This window comes from Haliotis asinina, chromosome 2 (assembly GCF_037392515.1).
Source record: "Haliotis asinina isolate JCU_RB_2024 chromosome 2, JCU_Hal_asi_v2, whole genome shotgun sequence".
Lineage (NCBI taxonomy): Eukaryota > Metazoa > Mollusca > Gastropoda > Lepetellida > Haliotidae > Haliotis > Haliotis asinina.
The window spans coordinates 8,390,747-8,413,835 of record NC_090281.1 but is presented as its reverse complement, the minus strand read 5'-3'; the positions used below and the strand labels follow the sequence as shown (position 1 = coordinate 8,413,835).

Here is a 23,089-nt window from a genome sequence, read left to right as displayed (position 1 = left end):
TCAGTTCCAGTCACTGGGTGCTAACCACACTCAGGGACAGCCACCTCCCTTTTCCAGGATCAGTTGCACTCTGGTGCAGGTGGTTTAGGAGAAAGCAAAGGTCCTCCACGCCAAAGTCCAGTCATCACTGGTCAAGGATGGTCAGGGTTTGCCAAGAAGGTTTTTGCTCCACTTATTTCCTGATCACCAAATAGGACTGAGGGTTCAGACCTTTTCTAAATCTCAAAGGTCTGAACAACATGTTGTAGGTACCATCATTCAAGATGGAGTCACTGGGATTAGTGATCTCATCTGTAGAAAAAGGCGAGTGGCTCACGGCCATTTTCTTTGACGCGATGTGGTATCAGTTTTGGGTGCTTCCCTTCGGCATTGCTATGGTTCCAAGGGTGTTCACCGAAGTCATGCTAATTGCAGTGTAAGTGGACGCTTCCCTCATGGGCAATTTCTGCTGTGGTGCGACCAGTTCAACATTTGGGTGATGCTCGTTTATCTCTCAGGGCTGGACAACGTTCAAGCAGATGCGTTCTCTTGACATGTCCTGGCCCCACACGAGTGAATACTCCATTGGGGGATCTTCGGGACTATCTCTGGTTGTTGCTCGGATTGTTCCAGGTGGATCTATTTACCTCTGGAGGGAGACCAGATTCCAGTGTTTTGCTCTCGGATACTGGATCCAAGTGCCATCAACTGGATTGGACAGGCACGGTATTGTGGGCATTCCTACCTCTCCTCCAAAGGTCATCTCGCAGCTTGCCACCCAACCAGATTGACTGCTTGTGCTCCTTGCACTTCTTTGGTCGGCTCAAAGCTGGTTTCCTGCACTACTCAGGTTTCTGGCTTAGCCTCCTGTACTATTACCCTTTCAACTGGACATACTATCCCAGAACGGCACACGTCCCTGAATCCTAGAATGTTTGGCCTGGCCTCTGTCCGGAATCGCCTCGAAGCAAGCAGATTTCCTGCCCCAGTTGCAGACATAATTTTGGCTTTGCTGAGGAAATTGACAAATGTTCAATATGAAGACTTTGAAGAATATCCTCCTTGGGGTACGGCCACCCACCTCCCCACATTCTGTCTGATGCATTCAGCATCAAAAGTGATGTACGATGTAGATGAGAGTTATCTGCTCTTGGATGTAAGGGGCCCAGTAGGGGACCCTGTAGAGGTGGTCTCACAAGACAAAAATAAGTTTTTTGTTTTGTGAAATATTTATAGAAATGTTGTTACAACTGTTGTTGTTAAAATGGACATTTTAAGGCTATGTGTCCCCCAAGGAGGACACTCTTCAAAGAATTCATAACCTCTACATGTTTGTATAAATTTCCCTCACAGTGACACAGTGAGACATGCTGTCAACATTGCTCAAAAAACAACACAATCTGCAATATGTTTAATGGACATTATGAGGGGAAGTCCCATTACTGGTTATCTGGGTTTGTCTCTCTGCCTTAACATGTTTAGTCTTTCAACAATGGGAAATATTTCTGCTTAATTATGAAGAAATTTATGTGGAAAACCTTCAGTTGTATCAGAAACGTGTAACCTTCAGTGATATGTAAACCAAGGGCTGTGGACGATAGCTCAACAGGCTTTCATTCACCATTTACCTTACATCATACTTATTTACATGAAAGACAATATCTCTGCAGGTCTTGAATGTCAAGGACACAAAGTCCCATAATGCAACATGGAGTATGCTCAGACATCATATTCAGAAAGGAAGTTGTCTTCTAAAGATGGCAGCACTGTCAAATGTACAGACACCCTGAAAGTATATATCATATACAAGGTACGGTTGACAACAAATACAAGGCACGGTTGACAACATATACAAGGTAAGGTTGACAACATATACAAGGTACGATTGACAACAAATACAATCAATTTCACTTGACACTCTCATGAAACAAATTAACCCATGAAAATTTGATAACTGAAATCCAAATTCTATCACCCGTAAACAATAGATGTAACACCGCTATTTTGACACACAGAAAAGATGATATTTGGTATATGAAAATTGAAATATGCTTGCTTCCCAGCCTGTTCACACTGCCATTTATTGTGTTGTGAGACAAGATTATAGACAAAACTTCTTGAGCCATGAAGTAGCTTCAGCAACCTGATACTTTCACTGCTGTGAACATGTCAAACTTGTCACTGCAGTGGAAATATCACTTTTCTCAACCTTAAAAATCATAGTCAAATATCCACCTCTGGTTAAGGCTACTAAAAGTAACAAATTGTATCTTATGAGCCAACAGCCCACAAAATTGCCCCTGTGCTGAATATGTAATTTAAATAGTTCAAAATGAAGATGTAATATGGTGGATAGGAAGTCAAAGGTATTTATCAGGGTATTATGCTTAACAGTTTACATATTTAACATTTCTGTGGAAAGCTATATTTATTGTAGAAACATGTGGCTTTCCTTGTGAAAGAAAGAAGTTTAAATCAAGTAGTCAACATTAAAATTCGGAAGAACATATATTTTTTTGTACTTACTAAACCCCTGATCATTCAAAAGATGGAACCATTCTCTTATTAAACAAGGAAACAATGATTTAGTAAACTCACTCTTTGAATTCTTTGACAACCTCATCCACCTTCGAAGGGTTGACGCAGACTGCACAGCGGAACTTCTCCGGGTCAAACAGACTGGCGATATACTGTGATCCTACTCGTTTGAGGTCAGCAATGGTTACCTTGGAAACCTTCTCCAACATAGATCTGAAGAATGTTAGTTGAACAGTCTAAAGACTCTTGCAAATGAAGAATTTTTGATTCACAGTTGACAATTTGATCTCCATCTGAGCCATGATAGGATACTGTTCAATCAGTAAATCTGAATATGTTTGTATCTATATGAAGCTCACAGACCAGAAAAACCTGTGTCTGGAGACATAAGCACTGGACAGTACCATTAGTGTACGATGGCAAGTCAAGTCATACGGCCTCACACTTAAACCTCTTAATCAGGTCTTACCACAAGTAATCAGGTCTTGCACTCCACTAAGTGTATACAAATATACAATGTACTGAGCCTAAAGTCAACTCACTTGTTGTAGTTCAGGTCAACCTGTCTGAAGTAGGATAACATGGACTCCATACACACGTCCGACACTGTCTTCTCCTGCTCGATGATCTCGAAGATGAGGCTGCTTCGAGCTGACTCAAGGTCCACCTCTGACAGCTCATTGCTGCCATTGATGTAGCCCAACTACAGAAGCATGGAGGAGAGTCATGTCTGAACCAACTCACAGTCAGACAGCCACTTGTCAATGGCATAAGCAATGAGCCCTGCCATGAGTGTGCCATGTGCTGACAACCCTTAGCATGAAATGAACATGTCCCAGGAACATTTGTTAGAAGTATGCTACAGCATTTGTACCTGTGGCTAGCAAATTGTGAAAAATCATCCTCTTGTCTAATAATGAGAATTTTCTTTATAAGACATTTAGAAGTTGCAGTGAGGAATGACTTTGTTATAAAGACAGTTTTCATCATTTTCTGTCATGATATCAGTCAAGTAAAGGTCATCTTTGTAAAATGTTTGTGTTAGAAAATGCTGAAATTGAGAACACTGGAATTCTTTTGAGGGTATTTTTTTATGTATGAGGTATGCTTGTCAGCATCTGTTGAATCCCATTCAAGATATACTGACCACGATGTCCCGACCCTCCTTGTAGGCGTTGACGACGTGTGTGGACTTGGACAATACAAAGTACAGGAGTCCTGTTTCTGGCTTCACATACATACTGCAGAGTAATAGAAACAGGTGCTGTTACATCTATGATGGGTGTTGAATCTCCGATGGCAGATTGTCTCCCTTGTGACACATGGAGAATCCAGTCACCACATTTCAAAGAAATGTTCTCCCCGCAAAGATGCCAAGTTTGATGGGATATCATCAAGAAATGCCACATCATCTTTTTTCTGTCCTGTTTTCACAGGTTTTAGCATGCTTAACTGTCCTCACACTTGGATTTACATTACCAGTTTGTGGGTTAAGATGGTTACAATGTATAAAGTTGTGTAAATATAGCCACAGAAAGTTTTTACTTTGTTGAGTCGTATAACAATTTCCAAAATATGACCTCATATTTACCATCAATCGTATAAGGAATTATAGTGCTTAAACATGATCAATTGTTCATTTCTACCGACATGTTAATAACATGCATATTAAACATAATTTCACCAAAATATATAATATGAACATAAAGACTATTTCAATCATGAATCTTAAACCCCCACAACTAAGGTGATGTTAAGGTGTAAGATGACTGACCTGTAGGAGTAGGCGAGTCCCAGGCCTCTGATCTGTCTCCACATTGGTCCCTCTAGCTGTGTCATATACTGTATAAACACCATGATGGCTGGCAGGTCAGCATGGTGGAAGTCACACTCACATGGTACCACCTGGATGAAGAATGCTGACTCAACAGATCCAACCCCTACTAGCAGACACTTGTTGCAACTCTCCTCATAAGACTGGATGTAGGTACTAGTCTTCTCAACACAGCTGCAACAAGATAGCTTTAGCTGAAAATCTCGGTTACTAGGAAGTGATGTGTGTGTGTGTGTATGGTTTTTTTACTCACAGAATGAGTCCAGTCTACATGCGACAACACAAACAACCAAATCACTAAGCCTGATCCATGAAGACAACTCATACGACACAACAATTTGTGAGAGAAGGACTGTGATTGTTTCAGACAGTATTTATGTGCGAGTGTTTTACTGAGAGCATGTTAGTGTGAGTCTGTGTATGTGTTGTCAGAGTGTCAGTGTGTGAGTGTGAGCATGAGCGAATGTTTCAATGCCTTGAACAGTATTCCATTTATAAAATGTCCATTGATGCAAGAAGAGAACCAAGTGTGATGCAGTTCTTGGACAAACCTAGAAACGTAACCATTGAGAATGTGCCACTAGCTCACAGCGACATAACCAACTTTACTCCATTTAAAGACAGAGCCCCTTGTGTAATGAGGTTGTGTATATTGTAAACCAATAGACAGCAATGCACTATACAAAGAATATTACCTGTTGCTATCTCCACAATCCTTGCTGTCAAGAAACTGTTTCCACGGCAACAGTGGGTTCTGTTTAGCCAATTTCTTGACATCGGCAGACATGTGGATCCTAACGTTGTTGGGCATGGCGAGCATCGTACGTAGACTCTCAATGTCCTTGAGAACCTGTACAACATATGTGTTATAGGATTACTATGTTGACAGCTTTACAAATCATATAAGCGTCAGAACATACAAACATATACAATCAAGAGTAGGTAAGTCTAGCCATCAACCTCGTACCTCACTTTTCATGCTGAAAGAATCAGACAGAAAGAGGGGAGGTGGGTGGCTGTACCCCTAGGAGGATTTTCTTCAAAGAATTCATAACCTCCACAGGTTTATATAATTCTTTTTCAGAAGAAGTCCTCTTTGGGGTACATATAAGACTTAGACAGACTCCCAAAGACTCGAAATCCAGGAGTGGTATTCTGTCTGACATAGACTATATTCGAAGTGACAATCTATAACCTTACGGAAATAGAAAATGACACTTACCGACTCACTTGACTGCCAGTGGCAATCAAGGCAGGGTCCTAAGCCAGGGACCTAAGGTGAGGACCCATACTGTCAAGTCGATATGTTTAGTCACTGATTTGTAACAAACCCATCTGTAAGTCCCATCCCCCAACCCAACATTCGGGAGTGTGGAGGCATAAAGGACTCACCAAAACAGATACTTGTCCAAAGCACATGAGTGCTAAGTGGTGAAAAATGGAAAGTTTAGGCCAGGCACCAATCACCATAGTAGGGTTAAAAATCTACCACCAGATAGTGCCACCGATAAAAAGCTGAAGGATAGAACCCGACCAATTGCAAACGGAGTTAGTCGTCTATAAAGCTCACTCAGTTTCAGAGGCGCTACTCTGTCCACTGCAAGGAACCGACTGGCCAAACCGAGCACTTTCACCTGAGTGTTTGTCCAGCTGATAATGACAGATGAACGTGCTCGTCCAGCTCCAAATAGCCATGCAGAAGATCTCCTCAGTGGGCAGAGCAGCAGTATATGCCTTTGATGTGACTACTGCTTGAACCAAGCGAGCCTTTAATCCTGCTTCAGGAGATAAGCCCTTATGAATTTAGGCCATACAAATTGCCGACACCATCTATCGTGAAAGGGTTTGTGTATAAGACGACCAGTCTTGGCCCCGAAATAACAACAAAAAGCAAAAAAGAAACCACAAAAATAAAATTCATAACTGGGTTTAATCTCCCAAAGGCACATTATACTTAACATTTGTACCAAGATTAAAGACAACCTTAGTGGGTCCATCCCACCCCTCCCTACCTTGTTAGGGTCTGTCTCCAGGGTCTTGGACAGCTGAGTGAGGAAGTTCTGCTGGCGGATGATGCTTGCCACCACACTGTTGCAGTCTGCACACATGAACACAGACTCCAGTTCAACAAAAAGTATGATCACCCTTTAAGTCCAACAATACTTACTCTACCTTGGTGACGTCTAAGAGTGATTTTAGTTCTGTACAAAATGGACATAGCCTTGTAATTACTCTTCACACACTCAGACAGTGCAGTAAGAGGGGAACTTACACCCCGCCTAAGCTCCTGTTGAAGACAATTTCTAACTCAGGTGTTTATGTGTTAGAACTTCAGTCTAGATTATGTTAATTGTTATAAGATTATAAGAACTTGTAGTTTATGACGACTCACTCTTCTTGTAGAGAATTTCATTGATGACAGTTCGTATAACGCGGTAGCCACTACGCTTGTAAGCTGCAATATCATTGGTCATTCTGTTTACGATGATCTTTAGTCTGTCAGCTGTAAACTGGGTCTGATAGAGCAGCTCCTTCAGCCATGTGACTCCCTGATTGTATCTGTCTTCCTCCACCTGACACAGACAATGTACAATGTATACAACATACCACATACACCATACAATATCTTCAGCTATGGAGTACAAGTGTGATAGTATTCCTCCACAGACACAGACAGCAATATAACATGTACACAATACAACATGTATACAATACAATACAATGCAGCCAGGACAGTGAATGAGTAAATCATACATTTCTGCTTACTTCATGTTTTAAATGACTCCTGGCACATGTTGGCTCAAATCCACTATAAACATTCCTTTCACCACTGATCAAGTCATCTGAAATACTGGACAGTGAATACAAGATCTTTATTTGTCTGATCCTATCTTATCAAATGTCAACATTTCAAGTTAGATTAAATGCAGGTAGCAGGTTGAGGACAGTAAGAATGCATGATGATCTCACGTGAGGTATACTCCCTGTTTCCTTCCCCTGCTTTACCTTCAACTCTACACTTGCCACCTGAGGTATACTCCCTGTTTCCTTCCCCTGCTTTACCTTCAACTCTACACTTGCCACCTGAGGTATAGTCCCTGTTTCCTTCCCCTGCCTTACCTTCAACTCTACACTTGCCACCTGAGGAAACGAGCCGCAGGAGAACTTGCCGCCTCGTACACCGAGCCCCACACTGGAGGACAATGTGTCGGCCTCTAACTGCGCAATCACCTCCTCATGGGACACCAGTTCTGTGGACAGAAACACATCAGTTAGAACTTACTGCCTGATACACTCATACACCGAGCCCCACACTGGAGGACAATGTGTCGGCCTCTAACTGCGCAATCACCTCCTCATGGGACACCAGTTCTATGGACAGAAACACATCAGTTAGAACTTACTGCCTGATACACTCATACACCGAGCCCCACACTGGAGGACAATGTGTCGGCCTCTAACTGCGCAATCACCTCTTCATGGGACACCAGTTCTATGGACAGAAACACATCAGTTAGAACTTACTGCTTGATACACTCATACACCGAGCCCCACACTGGAGGACAATGTGTCGGCCTCTAACTGCGCAATCACCTCCTCATGGGACACCAGTTCTATGGACAGAAACACATCAGTTAGACCTTGCCACCCTTTATGTCGGGACCCACACTGTAGGAAATTACATTGGGTTCTAGCTTCTGAAATAAGACATAATATATCTAATAATGGAAGTGTCCAAAGTTTCATGCTAATAGTCATTACCTATGCTTGTGGAACAAGGCAACTAACGGAGTGAAAGGGCATGGGTGACTGTACATCTCTGTACACAGCAGGGTATGTCACTCACAATATGAACCTCTACTTTGTTTGCTCCAGAGTGTGACCATAAAACAAACAACCCATCTGACATGAGTTGATTTTAATCTGACTTAATGCACTCACTTCCATCACGCAGGATTGGGCTCTCCAACAGGACTTCACAGAACAAAGGGAGGTAATACTTGAGTTTCTGTGGTACAGTGCTTGAATCCAGTAAGGCTACGATCTGGACAAAAAGACAGTTTTATGTTGGTTAAATTAAACTAATTTCTGTTTCATTATAATCTAGTGAATTTCATTTCCTGACATGTCATTTATGCAACCATTTTCTTAACACAGCTATCACAGAAGTGATGCTTCTCTCGCCATCTCCCCTATCCCTGACTCTCTCTCCCATGATGCACTTGGTCAGAGCATTCACCATGCAGGAGATATAGTACACTCGATCATGGAGGATGGCCTACCCCTTGATATAGGACACGTAACTCATCAGTCAGTATGTTTCTCATTTACATCAGTTATAGAGGAGTTGCAAAACTAATATAAATAAATCTATAAATTCAAATACTCCACTGAATAAGAAAGGAGAAAACCATTACAATGCGTTTGTTCCTGACAGTTCACTGACAGGCTGTGCCTGAACCATGAGCAGCTATCAAATAAGCAAAGGGACACAACTCAGCATGGTCCTGGAGCTGAATGGGTTGACAATATTTTCTTTGTAAATATAAAACCACACCCACCAATCCATGGAAACAACATCACATATATTTAGCCTCATTATGTCATTCATGTTTTCAGTTCCTCCACATTTCAGATCTACATATTCTTTCGCACAAAACACAAAAAATATAATCCTATCCAGGATTCGAAAGCACAAACATACATTCAGGCACCTCACTGCCAGCACACAAAGTCAACAGTCTCACTCACACAGTCACCATGAGTACCAGTATGGATGGGACTGAACCCAATACAAAGTATCAAAATGTACTTTACTGACAAACTGCAATCACAAATATACCATGTGTTACAAAACATAAGCGTGAAAAGGTACAAAGTCAAACTGGAGTGTCATTATTGGTAGGAACAAGCATGTTATGATTGAGCTTCATGGGTCCATGCAAAGGGAACCTATCTATCTGGAACTCCTTTAACAAAGTACTAAAGTGACTTTGTAAACCACTGAGGTAACCCCAGAGCAGTGATAAAGAATGGGTACAAAGGTACAAAGTCAAACTGGAGTGTCATTATTGGTAGGAACAAGCATGTTATGACTGAGCTTCATGGGTCCATGCAAATGGAATCTATCTATCTGGAACTCCTTTAACAAAGTACTAAAGTGACTTTGTAAACCACTGAGGTAACCCCAGAGCAGTGATAAAGAATGGGAGTTAAGGTTAACTCTAGTGAAAGGAGTCCTGAGTAGCCCAAATGAGTAAAGCATAATGTTTAAAGCATAATAAAATTGATAAAAGATTGAGATTTACCTGGACAAAATTTGTGTGAATGTGATCAAGCTGAAACATGAATGGAATTTCAGCCAATGGAAACTCAGGAACCTTGTTTGCTGCCTCCTTACTGTGGTTTGCAGCTGGAATTATCGGATGGAACTGGATACTACCAACATCAGGAACAGTTACACTTGTCAAAAGATCTTCAGGAGGTTCAATCTGTCAACAAGACGCAGAAATAACCAAAATCTGGTTCATGAATTTTTGAGGAAAATCATGTTTCCCTTGATCTAATTGTGGCATAAATGCACCTGAGCAGAATCTACCACGAACCTGACCATGACACACAGAAACATACCACTGTTATCACTTTCAGTGATTACCTCATTTTCCTTTGTGGCCTTCTCCAATAACTTCCCCAGATTACACAAGCCATCTTCCCCCAGCTTCTTCCTCTGTTCAGCCACCCTCTCCTTCTCCATCTTCCCCATGTCTTCCATCAGGGACTTGCTGGGCATGCCTATAACCTGACAGAAAGAAATCTCTAGAACATTATAACCACATAATAACCAATAATCATAAAGGTAATAATGTATTATGGATACGCAACAGATACTGACTAAGGTCACAAGACCTCATCACATAAACAAACTTGACTTTCAGCTAGGTGAGGTAAAACGGTGGGATTTGCTCACTGTGACTGTGGGTTTGTCCACGAAGTAGGTGTTGAGCAGCTCTACCCAGAAGTCCTCTGTCTCGTCCTTCATCTTCTTGTAGTTGTTGATGGAGTTGACTCGTATGTCCAGCTGGAAAAGCAACACATCACTATATACACGTCACATTTTTCCAAATTGTACCAGTGTCTTTTGCAACACAGCCAGCATTAGAGTTATATCCTAGTGGATATATACTGAAAGGCAAAAGAAATGTTGTAACATTGGAAATAACATTTAAGCATCAAAGGAGTATTTGAACCTTTTTTAAAACAATATACACTGGAAGTCAAGTTTGAGGAAAACATGACTGGTGGTTGTAAGGCTTGTATTGTCCAATAAAGTTTAGTTGTTCATAAAAACACAACCACACAAACTGTGGTTCACACGATTCATGTTTTCTTCAAACTTGATTTCCGGTGTATAATATTATCCTAAAAAAAAAAAAGGTTAAAATAAGCAGGTGACATTGGAATGTTATTTCCAATAAATTTCTGAATAAAATTGCTTATCTCCTCTTCCAGGCGAAGGTAGTGGAACACCTGAAATCCCTTGAAGTTCCCGTCTAAAAGAAGCGGACGTAAAATTCACACTCACCCATGAGTTACCTCCACTCCCGCGCACATGGTCAGCTGATCGGCTATGACACTCACTCTCTCCTACAATCGCCCAACACGAGAATATGAGATTTCAGCGTGTCTGTGAGGGGCAGCTGGGAGGGCTTTCGTCATGAGTCAGGATAAGTATAAAATATCAATTTTATTCAGAAAATTACATATTTTTCCTTTTTCCGACTCATGCTTAATTGCTTACAGAATCCGAGGGAAAAGGCGATGGGTCAGACCATGCTGGATTGTGCTGGCTGTTCAAAATTATGTCCAATAATTTCCCCCTCTAACGGGAATTTGTAATGGCGATAATTTGGTCCTCTCCTTTCTAATATTCATTGTAGATTTTGGGGGGGATCACATCCAGTCAAACTTGTCTTTCATAGACGACTTCGTTGACTGGCACGTGATGACATCAAAAATAACTAGCGTCCTGCTAGCTTCTGATGCAACCAAACGTCAAGACGAGTGCATGGACTTTCCACCAGTATACTCCGCAGAGCATCTGGCTTCCACTAGTCATGATAAAATGGATGAGTGAACTCAGCGTCTTCGGGGAACTGTTAGTTTGCTGAGCAACGACAAGAGGCCCAAACTGCTGAATGCCAGAGACGTCCTTCGTGGCTATGTCTCGTAGGTAGTGGTTGGCAAACACTGTGTTTGACTTCCAAAAGCAGCCCTCCATTATAGTTGATAGTGAGCAATTCCCATATAGCACTAGAGTAGAGGCCAAGGCTCTGAATCATGTGGGTTGGAGGTTCGCAGAGGTTCCAATCCTGCTGCTTTAAAAGAATCTCAATATAACAGCTCTGATCCACACTCAGACAGTGTTGCGGGATACTTCCGTAAGTGTCTCAGTAGATATAGGGATAAACAGGCGCTTGAAACGTTGCCTTCTAGACTTGGTACTTTCGATGTATATCTTCAATGCTCTGACTGGTCATAATGATAAATCTTGAGTATCATGGGGTCTAGGGATTGAAGATAGTGCCGGTATGTGGAATTGTCTATCCGGTTGACCTGGCAGTTGAATTTTCGCGACAAAATCCCATCCTAGACCCAGATGAGTTGGGTCAAAGCTTGTGTGCTTGAAGTCTAGAGCATGAATTTCTGACATTCGAGGAGCTGTAGCCAAGGCAAGTAAAAACAGCATCTTCTGAGTTAGCAGTTCAAATGAGGTCCGATCAAGCAGTTCGTACGCATCATTTGTGAGATGTTGGAGTACAATGTGTAGACCCCATGCTGGAGCTCTAAATCTGTGTTGTTGATCTTCCAACTTGAAGGAGCGTAGCAAGGCAAGTAATTCAGGTACTTTAGTCAGCTTGGTTCCCGTTTCTATGGTGTCAACTGAGCTGAGAACTGTCAAATATGTAGATAATGTAGAACCTTTCAGACCTCTGGAATGTCGTCGGTGACATATATATTCTGCTATCTGCGGATATGTTGCCTTCATCGCCATGAAGCCTTTCTACTTGGCGTATGTCTCAACCTGCTTCCGCTTGTCATACAGGGTGCGAGTGGGTTTCTGTAAGGCTACGGTAACTGCTTTTGCTGCTCTCGTCGAGTATCCTCTGTGTTTTATACAGATTTGCGTACGTTCCACACGTGAAGTCGGAATGCAGATGGATTGCTATGTGCCTGTTTCGTGTAGGATGGACGTGATTTTCCCAATCTGGTTGTTTGTGCTAACTCCTCTATGAGTGTTGGAAACCAATGTCTCATTGGCCACAAAGGCGCGACCAAAGTTAGTTGTAGCCTCCTGGTCTGTTTTATTATCTCGATGACTTTTGGTAGCAGCACTGGAGGGGAAATGCAGATGCGTTTAGCCCTTCCCATGGGATGCTGAGAGCGTCTGTTGCCCAGGCTAACGGATCTGGTACAAAGGTTGTAGTCTGTTTGTGGAACCTTGTTGTAAATAAGTCTATTTGCGGTGATCCAAATGTCTGGCTGATTAGTTGAAACGCCTCTCGAAGCAGCATCCACTCTGTTGGTGATGGACGAGGAGGAAGAGATAAGGTGTCTGCCATGATCCTGCACACTCCTGGTATGTGACATGCTTTTATCTGGAGATTCTGACTGTCGACCATGTCGAAGAGTTGAAGCAACAGGTGTAGCAGAGATGGCGATCTCATTGACCCTTGCTTGTTTAAGTAGAAAGCCATTGTTGAGTTGTCTGTGGGGATCATCAGTAGCTTGTCTTTCAGTGTTGTCGACCAGTGATGGATAGCATGAATCACCACCTTCATCTCCAACTGGTTGATGGGAAGAGTTTGACCTTCCTACTTCCAGATTCCTGCTGCAACGTCGTTTAGATGGGCACCCCATCCTAGGAGAGACGTGTCTACATAGAGATGGTTGTTGAATGCCAACTGTAACAGAAAAGTTCCTGCGCAGACATTTGACTGGCGAGTTCCCCATAACAGGTGTAGTCTTAAGTTGTCCAGCATCGTAAACCGGTCAGGACGTGAAACTGTGACTCAGGACGCTGTCATAGACGTAGTTGCAGGCATCTTCGTCTGGTCACATCCTGAGATGACGTGAGCAGACCGAATAGACACTGACACTGTTGTCCTGGTAGCAGAGAGAGCTGAACATGTTCTAACATCAACTTGAACTTTGACCCACCGATTCTCTGGGACAGTGATGTATTTCAATGTAGTGAAGAATCAAATCACGAGGAATTTAGATTCACATTTCATGCGAGCTGAGTTAGTAGCATGATAGTGAAGTCCAACTGCAGACTGAGTTGACTTCTCTCATGAAGAACTTGTATGCCGTGAAGGTACGTCATTCTTCGTTTCAAGATCATCAATACTATTCATTATGAGCGTGTTGACATTTGAAGGAAGTCTATTTATAGCTGGCTGCCTGTCCGATTAGGAGCTGTCATTCATTGCTGCAAGCCTTGTGATAGGCAACACTGAGTCTGCTGTTAGAAGATCTCTATGTTGCCTGACGAATCAAATGATGCTGTAAACTGTTAATCTAGTGTGTAGTCGACATGATTTTAGCGTTGAAAGTCACCGACAATTTCCTGATACTGGAGCAATAACACCACATTCTGCGCAGGGCGTTGTCTCTCAAAGACCAATCAGATTGTAGATGTAACGCCACCGGCTTTCTTTGCAGGGCGTTGTCTCTCGGGGACCAATCAGATTGTAGACGTAACGTCACTGGTGTAGCAGACAACTGATCATCGTGAAATCTTGTTCAAACGGTGATACCTTTTCTAGCATTTGGGTTTCTCCAAAACCATGCTGTTTGGCGAGCACGTGTCTAGATGAGTAAAGTGACTTGAATGCCGTAGATAACTTCTCAGAAATCATAGATATTGGAGCTATTGGCAGAAACATCAATTCATGTCATCCCTCTTCCTCCTATAAGTGTTGGGTTCGTTGGAGTCTTTGGAAGGTGGGACTAAGTCCAAACTATTTGTGATTCACGATGTGACTTCTGAATCAGAGACGAGACCTTCCTTTGGAGCAGACAATCGATAATATCTGTCTTCATCCTTCCGTGAGTGTGACGCCTTTGATGCCGACGATCCTTCTTATGCGAGTCCACGTCTAAAGGGGATGACAATTACCGACGACGCCTTCGACAAGCTGGAGAGACTACTGAAGATCTTCTTTGTTGACTAGTAGACCTGTGAGTGCACTCACCCACGTGAGTGTAGTCACCCACGTGAGTGCACTCACTTGACGCATGAGGATTTCTCTCCAAACTGCAATGGGATGATAAGCATGACAGTGACGATCTTCCAGAACGGGTGTGTGCATACGCCTCCTCTTCATCCACTGGAGTGAGTGCAGATCTAGTTGAGTGCTCACCCAGAGCAGCAGTCGACGTAGTTGAAGATTATAATCTTTGTTCTTATTCAAAATAACCTTTACCAGGCTCATGTTGCATGAAGGTGTCTGCGTCGAACAGCTGCGTTGAGTGCAGTCACTGCTGACTGCTGTGATGACTGAGGCTGCTGATGAAGTCTGCCGACCCGGAGCGGTGACGATGCAGTTGTGGCCGATCTAGGAGCAGCAGCGACATAGTTGAAGATGGTAGTCTTCGTTCTTCTTCAACATGACCTTTCCAAGCTCATGTTACATGAAGGCATCTGTGTCAAACGGCTGTGTTGAGTATGGAATTCAGCAGTTAATGAAAAAACGATTACCCAAAGATAAATCACCCGATTAGACATGACTAATGAAAGTTGACGTTGCCTGCCTCTCGCACGCCTGTGAAAAGAACGAATTTATACAATAAAAACTGAAACAGATAAATTTCCGCAAATTTCACAGTAAATAGTGGAAGAACACAAGGACTTACACACTGGAGCGGGTCAACCGCTGACAGACGTAATCTACACTTTAAACACAATTTCATCAACAGAGACTAAGTCTCGGTTGACGAAATATGTGCTATATCAACACCCAATAATCACAAATAAACAAATTGTGGTACACACACATAAACCATACATAAAGACCGAAATAGTTGAAAAACTTATTGCCGTAATGGAGATCCCAGGTAACTCCAGTCGCCCTCGTCGGGCGATAAGGAGAGAGTGAGTTTCATGGCCGATCAGCTGACCATGTGTGCGGGAGGGGAGGTAACTCATGGGTGAGGGTGAATTTTACGTCCGCTTTTTTTAGAAGGGAACTTCAAGGGATTTCAGGTGTTCCACTACCTTCACCAGGAAGAGGAGATAAGCAATTAAGCTTGAGTCACAATAAGGAAAAATTTACAATGTTTCTTTTGCCTTTCAGTATATATCTGAAGTAAATCTTTCAATAAATATCCAACATACTCCTGATAGCAACAATACCATCTCCACTGTATTCTGTGGCTATCCTTCCACGATATGAGTGCAGGCATGAGTAATGGAGATACTGTCCGTGTAGAAGTGTAGTAATCATGATAAATAACTGTGAAGTATCTCCACAACACATTTGACTTCTTGTTTGTTATTTCATGCTGCATTCAGCAATATTCCAGATGGCTGTGATCTGTACATAATCAAATCTGGACCAGAATATCCAGTGGTCAATAGCATGATCATAGGCCTACACAAGCGGGATATGATGACATGTGTTCAATAGCGAGAGAATCTGACCACCTGATCCTCATACTTGCCTTTCAAAACAAGCATGGTTTGCAGTTTACCAATTCTAACGTGGATCCTCAAAGGAACAATATCAACTTGCTAAGACTGACAATTTGCAAGTATATTGTTCCCCTTCTTTGCCATACTTGGACTAATAAACTGATAGAAAATGGGTTTACATGTTACTCATTTTTCACAACAAGCACTGAATTGGTTGTATTCCCAACAGATTTACATATCAGATAACGTGAGATAGGTAATAGTGTTGTTGATAATCACTCATTCCTGTTTTATGAAAGCTTTCAGTAAATAACTGAGACTGGACCAGTGATGAGCAGAGATGGAAACAGTTTGGATCCTTAGCCTATACTTACATCGTCCTTGTTGTCTCCATACAGGAAGTCCCCAATCAGGATGAACGCCATTGTATCGTGGGGCTGATCCTCCACCTGAACACCAGAGGATTTCATCATTTATTAAAATAGTCAAGTGTTATTTCGAAAAAAAACATAGTTCAATGGCCATACTAAATACCTCTTAAATTTGACTGTAAGGAAACTGGCTAATAATTTGTATGTACATCATCACTGTATCACTTTTGATTGGTTTCTTGGCCTTACACAGATAAATACAGCTATGGTTAACTTTAAAAACTGGATTAACTTGCACAAATTTCATATTGACATTAAAACCAAGTCACAACGAACAAGGTTGCACCCAGTGTTACATACATTAATGTCATGTTGCTGTGAAATGTAATAGTAATGTGTGTATACAATGTGTTAGTATCTGACAAATTACATCACATAAATTACTGATGTATGGTAAATAAACTTTAGAGGTATCATGTTTGACAGGTAGTTGGTGACGGAATCAACCAAGAAGCACACCCAGGATTTTGTAAATGAATTGGGGATGCAGTGCACAAAATTCCCTAAGGGCAAACTTAACATGAAATTTAGATCCCCCATCTGGTTGTACCTGCACTACTCACGTTATTGAGAGACTCCAACACACTCCTGTGAATGAGACTCTGCAGTCTCTTCATGTCAATCTTCTCCTCTCTGGATCCCAGCTTCCTCAGCACGTTTTTCAATCTGGTCATGTTACAAGTCACTTTAAATATCAACTGTCTCCATTTTACAGTACATCATATCTCAAACCTAACACAATAAGCACACAGTAATATGTGCATGACAAACTCCCTCCAACCATTCATCACCATTTAGTCTAAACACACAATAATTATGACAAACTTGCCCATCACCTCACTTAAGTCTACACATGACAATTATAACAAACCCACCCATCATCTTACTTTAGTCCACACACAGTAATTATGAAAAACTCACCCATCATCTTACTTTAATCTATACACAGTAATTATGACAAATCCACCCATCATCTTACTTTAGTCCACACACAGTAATTATGACAAACCCACCCATCATCTTACTTTAGTCTATACACAGTAATTATGACAAATCCACCCATCATCTTACTTTAGTCCACACACAGTAATTATGACAAACCCACCCATCATCTTACTTTAGTCCACACACAGTAATTATGACAAACCCACCCATCATCTTACTTTAGTCTATACACAGTAATTATGACAAACCCACCCATCATCTTACTTTAGTCTATACACAGTAATTATGACAAACCCACCCATCATCTTACTTTAGTCTATACACAGTAATTATGACAAACCCACCTCCTACCTTACTTTAGTCCACACACAGTAATTATGACAAACCCACTCATCATCTTACTTTAGTCCACACACAGTACTTATGACAAACCGACCCATCATCTTACTTTAGTCTATACACAGTAATTATGACAAATCCACCCATCATCTTACTTTAGTCCACACACAGTAATTATGACAAACCCACCTCTTACCTTACTTTAGTCTATACACACAATAATTATGACAAATCCACCCATCATCTTACTTTAGTCTATACACAGTAATTATGACAAACCCACCCATCATCTTACTTTAGTCTATACACAGTAATTATGACAAATCCACCCATCATCTTACTTTAGTCTATACACAGTAATTATGACAAACCCACTCATCATCTTACTTTAGTCCACACACAGTACTTATGACAAACCCACCCATCATCTTACTTTAGTCTATACACAGTAATTATGACAAACCCACCCATCATCTTACTTTAGTCTATACACAGTAATTATGACAAATCCACCCATCATCTTACTTTAGTCTATACACAGTAATTATGACAAACCCACCCATCATCCTTCTTTAGTCCACACACAGTAATTATGACAAACCCACCTCCTACCTTACTTTAGTCTATACACAGTAATTATGACAAACCCACCCATCATCTTACTTTAGTCCACACACAGTACTTATGACAAATCCACCCATCATCTTACTTTAATCTATACACAGTAATTATGACAAACCCACCCATCATCTTACTTTAGTCCACACACAGTACTTATGACAAATCCACCCATCATCTTACTTTAATCTATACAAACAATAATTATGACAAATCCACCCATCATCTTACTTTAATCTATACACAGTAATCATGACAAACCCACCCATCATCTTACTTTAGTCTATACACAGCAATTATGACAAACCCACCCATCATCTTACTTTAGTCCACACACAGTACTTATGACAAATCCACCCATCATCTTACTTTAGTCTATACACAGTAATTATGACAAACCCACCCATCATCTTACTTTAGTCTATACACAGTAATTATGACAAATCCACCCATCATCTTACTTTAGTCTATACACAGTAATTATGACAAACCCACTCATCATCTTACTTTAGTCCACACACAGTACTTATGACAAACCTACCCATCATCTTACTTTAGTCTATACACAGTAATTATGACAAACCCACCCATCACCTTACTTTAGTCTATACACAGTAATTATGACAAACCCACCCATCATCTTACTTTAGTCCACACACAGTAATTATGACAAACCCACCTCTTACCTTACTTTAGTCTATACACACAATAATTATGACAAACCCACCCATCATCTTACTTTAGTCCACACACAGTACTTATGACAAATCCACCCATCATCTTACTTTAGTCTATACACAGTAATCATGACAAACCCATCCATCATCTTACTTTAGTCTATACACAGTAATTATGACAAATCCACCCATCATCTTACTTTAGTCTATACACAGTAATTATGACAAATCCACCCATCATCTTACTTTAGTCCACACACAGTAATTATGACAAACCCACCCATCATCTTACTTTAGTCTATACACAGTAATTATGACAAATCCACCCATCATCTTACTTTAGTCTATACACAGTAATTATGACAAACCCACCCATCATCTTACTTTAGTCTATACACAGTACTTATGACAAATCCACCTATCACCTTACTTTAGTCTATACACAGTAATTATGACAAATCCACCCATCATCTTACTTTAGTCCACACACAGTACTTATGACAAATCCACCCATCATCTTACTTTAGTCTAAACACAGTAATTATGACAAATCCACCCATCATCTTACTTTAGTCCACACACAGTACTTATGACAAACCTACCCATCATCTTACTTTAGTCTAAACACAGTAATTATGACAAACCCACCCATCATCTTACTTTAGTCCACACACAGTACTTATGACAAATCCACCCATCATCTTACTTTAATCTATACACACAATAATTATGACAAATCCACCCATCATCTTACTTTAGTCCACACACAGTAATTATGACAAACCCACCCATCATCTTACTTTAGTCCACACACAGTAATTATGACAAACCCACCCATCATCTTACTTTAGTCCACACACAGTAATTATGACAAACCCACCCATCATCTTACTTTAGTCTATACACAGTAATTATTACAAACCCACCTATCACCATACTTTAGTCTATACACAGTAATTTTGACAAACCCACCTATCATCTTACTTAGTCTATACACAGTAATTATGACAAACCCACCTATCGCCTTACTTTAGTCTACACACAGTAATTATGACAAACCCACCCATCACCATACTTTAGTCTATACACAGTAATTATGACAAACCCACCTATCACCATACTTTAGTCTATACACAGCAATTATGACAAACCCACCTATCACCTCACTTTAGTCTATACACAGTAATTATGACAAATCCACCCATCATCTTACTTTAGTCCACACACAGTAATTATGACAAACCCACCTATCACCTTACTTTAGTCCACACACAGTAATTATTACAAACCCACCTATCACCTTACTTTAGTCTATACATAGTACTTATGACAAACCCACCCATCATCTTACTTTAATCTATACACAGTAATCATGACAAACCGACCCATCATCTTACTTTAATCTATACACAGTAATCATGACAAACCTACCCATCATCTTACTTTAATCTATACACAGTAATTATGACAAACCCAACCATCATCTTACTTTAATCTATACACAGTAATCATGACAAACCTACCCATCATCTTACTTTAATCTATACACAGTAATCATGACAAACCGACCCATCATCTTACTTTAATCTATACACAGTAATCATGACAAACCTACCCATCATCTTATTTTAGTCCACACACAGTACTTATGACAAACCTACCCATCATCTTACTTTAGTCTAAACACAGTAATTATGACAAACCCACCCATCATCTTACTTTAGTCCACACACAGTACTTATGACAAATCCACCCATCATCTTACTTTAATCTATACACACAATAATTATGACAAATCCACCCATCATCTTACTTTAGTCCACACACAGTAATTATGACAAACCCACCCATCATCTTACTTTAGTCCACACACAGTAATTATGACAAACCCACCCATCATCTTACTTTAGTCCACACACAGTAATCATGACAAACCCACCCATCATCTTACTTTAGTCTATACACAGTAATTATTACAAACCCACCTATCACCATACTTTAGTCTATACACAGGACCCGTGAAGGTCCCGGGGTAGAATAGGCCTTCAGCAACCCATGCTTGCCATAAAAGGTGACTATGCTTGTCGTAAGAGGCGACTAACGGGATCGGGTGGTCAGGCTCGCCGACTTGGTTGACACATGTCATCGGTTCCCCATTGCGCAGATCGATGCTCATGTTGTTGATCACTGGATTGTCTGGTCCAGACTCGATTATTTACAGACCGTCGCCATATAGCTGGAATATTGCTAAGTGCGACGTAAAACTAAACTCACTCACTCACTCACTCACTCACTATACACAGTAATTTTGACAAACCCACCTATCATCTTACTTAGTCTATACACAGTAATTATGACAAACCCACCTATCACCTTACTTTAGTCTATACACAGTAATTATGACAAACCCACCCATCACCATACTTTAGTCTATACACAGTAATTATGACAAACCCACCTATCACCATACTTTAGTCTATACACAGCAATTATGACAAACCCACCTATCACCTCACTTTAGTCTATACACAGTAATTATGACAAATCCACCCATCATCTTACTTTAGTCCACACACAGTAATTATGACAAACCCACCTATCACCTTACTTTAGTCCACACACAGTAATTATTACAAACCCACCTATCACCTTACTTTAGTCTATACATAGTACTTATGACAAACCCACCCATCATCTTACTTTAGTCTATACACAGTAATCATGACAAACCGACCCATCATCTTACTTTAATCTATACACAGTAATCATGACAAACCTACCCATCATCTTACTTTAATCTATACACAGTAATTATGACAAATCCACCCATCATCTTACTTTAGTCCACACACAGTAATCATGACAAACCGACCCATCATCTTACTTTAATCTATACACAGTAATCATGACAAACCTACCCATCATCTTACTTTAATCTATACACAGTAATTATGACAAACCCACCTATCACCTTACATAAACCACATGGTAAATAAACTCGCGTTCACAAGAAAGTACATAGGCAAGAAAACTTGAAATAGCAGACAAACAACACAACGCTGAGACATAATTGAAAACGTGTATTGAAGCGCAATTTCGAACAGACATAATGACATAAGAATAATGCATTTAGAACCGAAATTGTTCCAGTGACTTTAAGTCAAACAACCATGGGGTCAAAATGACACTGTTCAAAACTGCTGATGAGAAAGTCATTGTCAACAAAACAGACGACATGAAGTCCTAACAATAGGTACACATTCAATATCTTGTGTGGCCCCCATTGGCATCAATACACGCCATGGAAGACGTAAGCTGCCTGATGATGTAATCAGGAATTTTGGCCCATTCGTCATGGAGAGCCTGTTGCAATTGTTGAACGTTGGTTGTTGTTGTTGACGTTGAAGTTGCCTCCCGAGGTAATCCCATAAATGTTCGATGGGGTTGAGGTCAGGTGCACAAGGTGGCAATGGCAAAACATCGACATTTTGGTCGGTTGACAAAGTCTGTGGTAAGCCTGGCGATGTGTGGTCGCGCGTTGTCATGTTGGAATAGTGTTCCTTGGTGATGTTGTACGAAGGGCAATACCAAAGGTCGCAACACCTCATCCCTGTATCTCTGCGATGTCAAATTTCCTCGAATAGTCACTAGACGAGTCTTCTGGTCGTTGCAAATGGCTCCCCAAACCATCACACCTCCTCCACCAAACGGATGAACTTGTTGTACGCAGTTTGGCGCCAAACGTTCTCCTCTACGCCTGTAGACCCTCGTCCTGCCATCCAAATGAAACAGATTGAACTTGCTTTCATCACTGAAGAGTACACGAGCCCAGTTGCGACGTTGCCAGCGACGTACCGTCCTGGTCCACTGTAACTGGTTACTGCGATGTTGGAAGGTCAAGGCCATCTCGCGGAAAGGTCGATATGCCCGGTTGCCAGCTGTGCGAAGTCTCCTCATCACTGTGAACCTGCTGATGCGGTGCCCCAATGCTGTTGCAGCTGATGACGTCACAGTCAACATCCAGTTCCGGAGA

General features: G+C 41.1%; 1 protein-coding gene across 1 annotated transcript in view; it reads right to left on the bottom strand.

The window, feature by feature from the left end:
• Positions 1 to 1,375: 1,375 nt before the first annotated feature.
• LOC137273208 (uncharacterized protein C05D11.1-like) overlaps positions 1,376 to 23,089 on the bottom strand; it is a 40,886-nt gene continuing 19,172 nt past the window's right edge. Inside the window, exons 9-23 of the mRNA XM_067805710.1 lie at positions 17,041 to 17,143; positions 16,421 to 16,495; positions 10,320 to 10,430; positions 10,008 to 10,151; positions 9,661 to 9,843; positions 8,294 to 8,396; positions 7,472 to 7,602; positions 6,744 to 6,924; positions 6,364 to 6,449; positions 5,047 to 5,201; positions 4,292 to 4,525; positions 3,665 to 3,758; positions 3,060 to 3,220; positions 2,578 to 2,730; positions 1,376 to 1,765 (exon numbers count right to left, since the gene is read on the bottom strand). Of these exons, the coding sequence (XP_067661811.1) occupies positions 1,699 to 1,765; positions 2,578 to 2,730; positions 3,060 to 3,220; positions 3,665 to 3,758; positions 4,292 to 4,525; positions 5,047 to 5,201; positions 6,364 to 6,449; positions 6,744 to 6,924; positions 7,472 to 7,602; positions 8,294 to 8,396; positions 9,661 to 9,843; positions 10,008 to 10,151; positions 10,320 to 10,430; positions 16,421 to 16,495; positions 17,041 to 17,143 (1,981 nt within the window). The 3' untranslated portion in view covers positions 1,376 to 1,698. The remainder of the gene's footprint in view (positions 1,766 to 2,577; positions 2,731 to 3,059; positions 3,221 to 3,664; positions 3,759 to 4,291; positions 4,526 to 5,046; positions 5,202 to 6,363; positions 6,450 to 6,743; positions 6,925 to 7,471; positions 7,603 to 8,293; positions 8,397 to 9,660; positions 9,844 to 10,007; positions 10,152 to 10,319; positions 10,431 to 16,420; positions 16,496 to 17,040; positions 17,144 to 23,089) is intronic.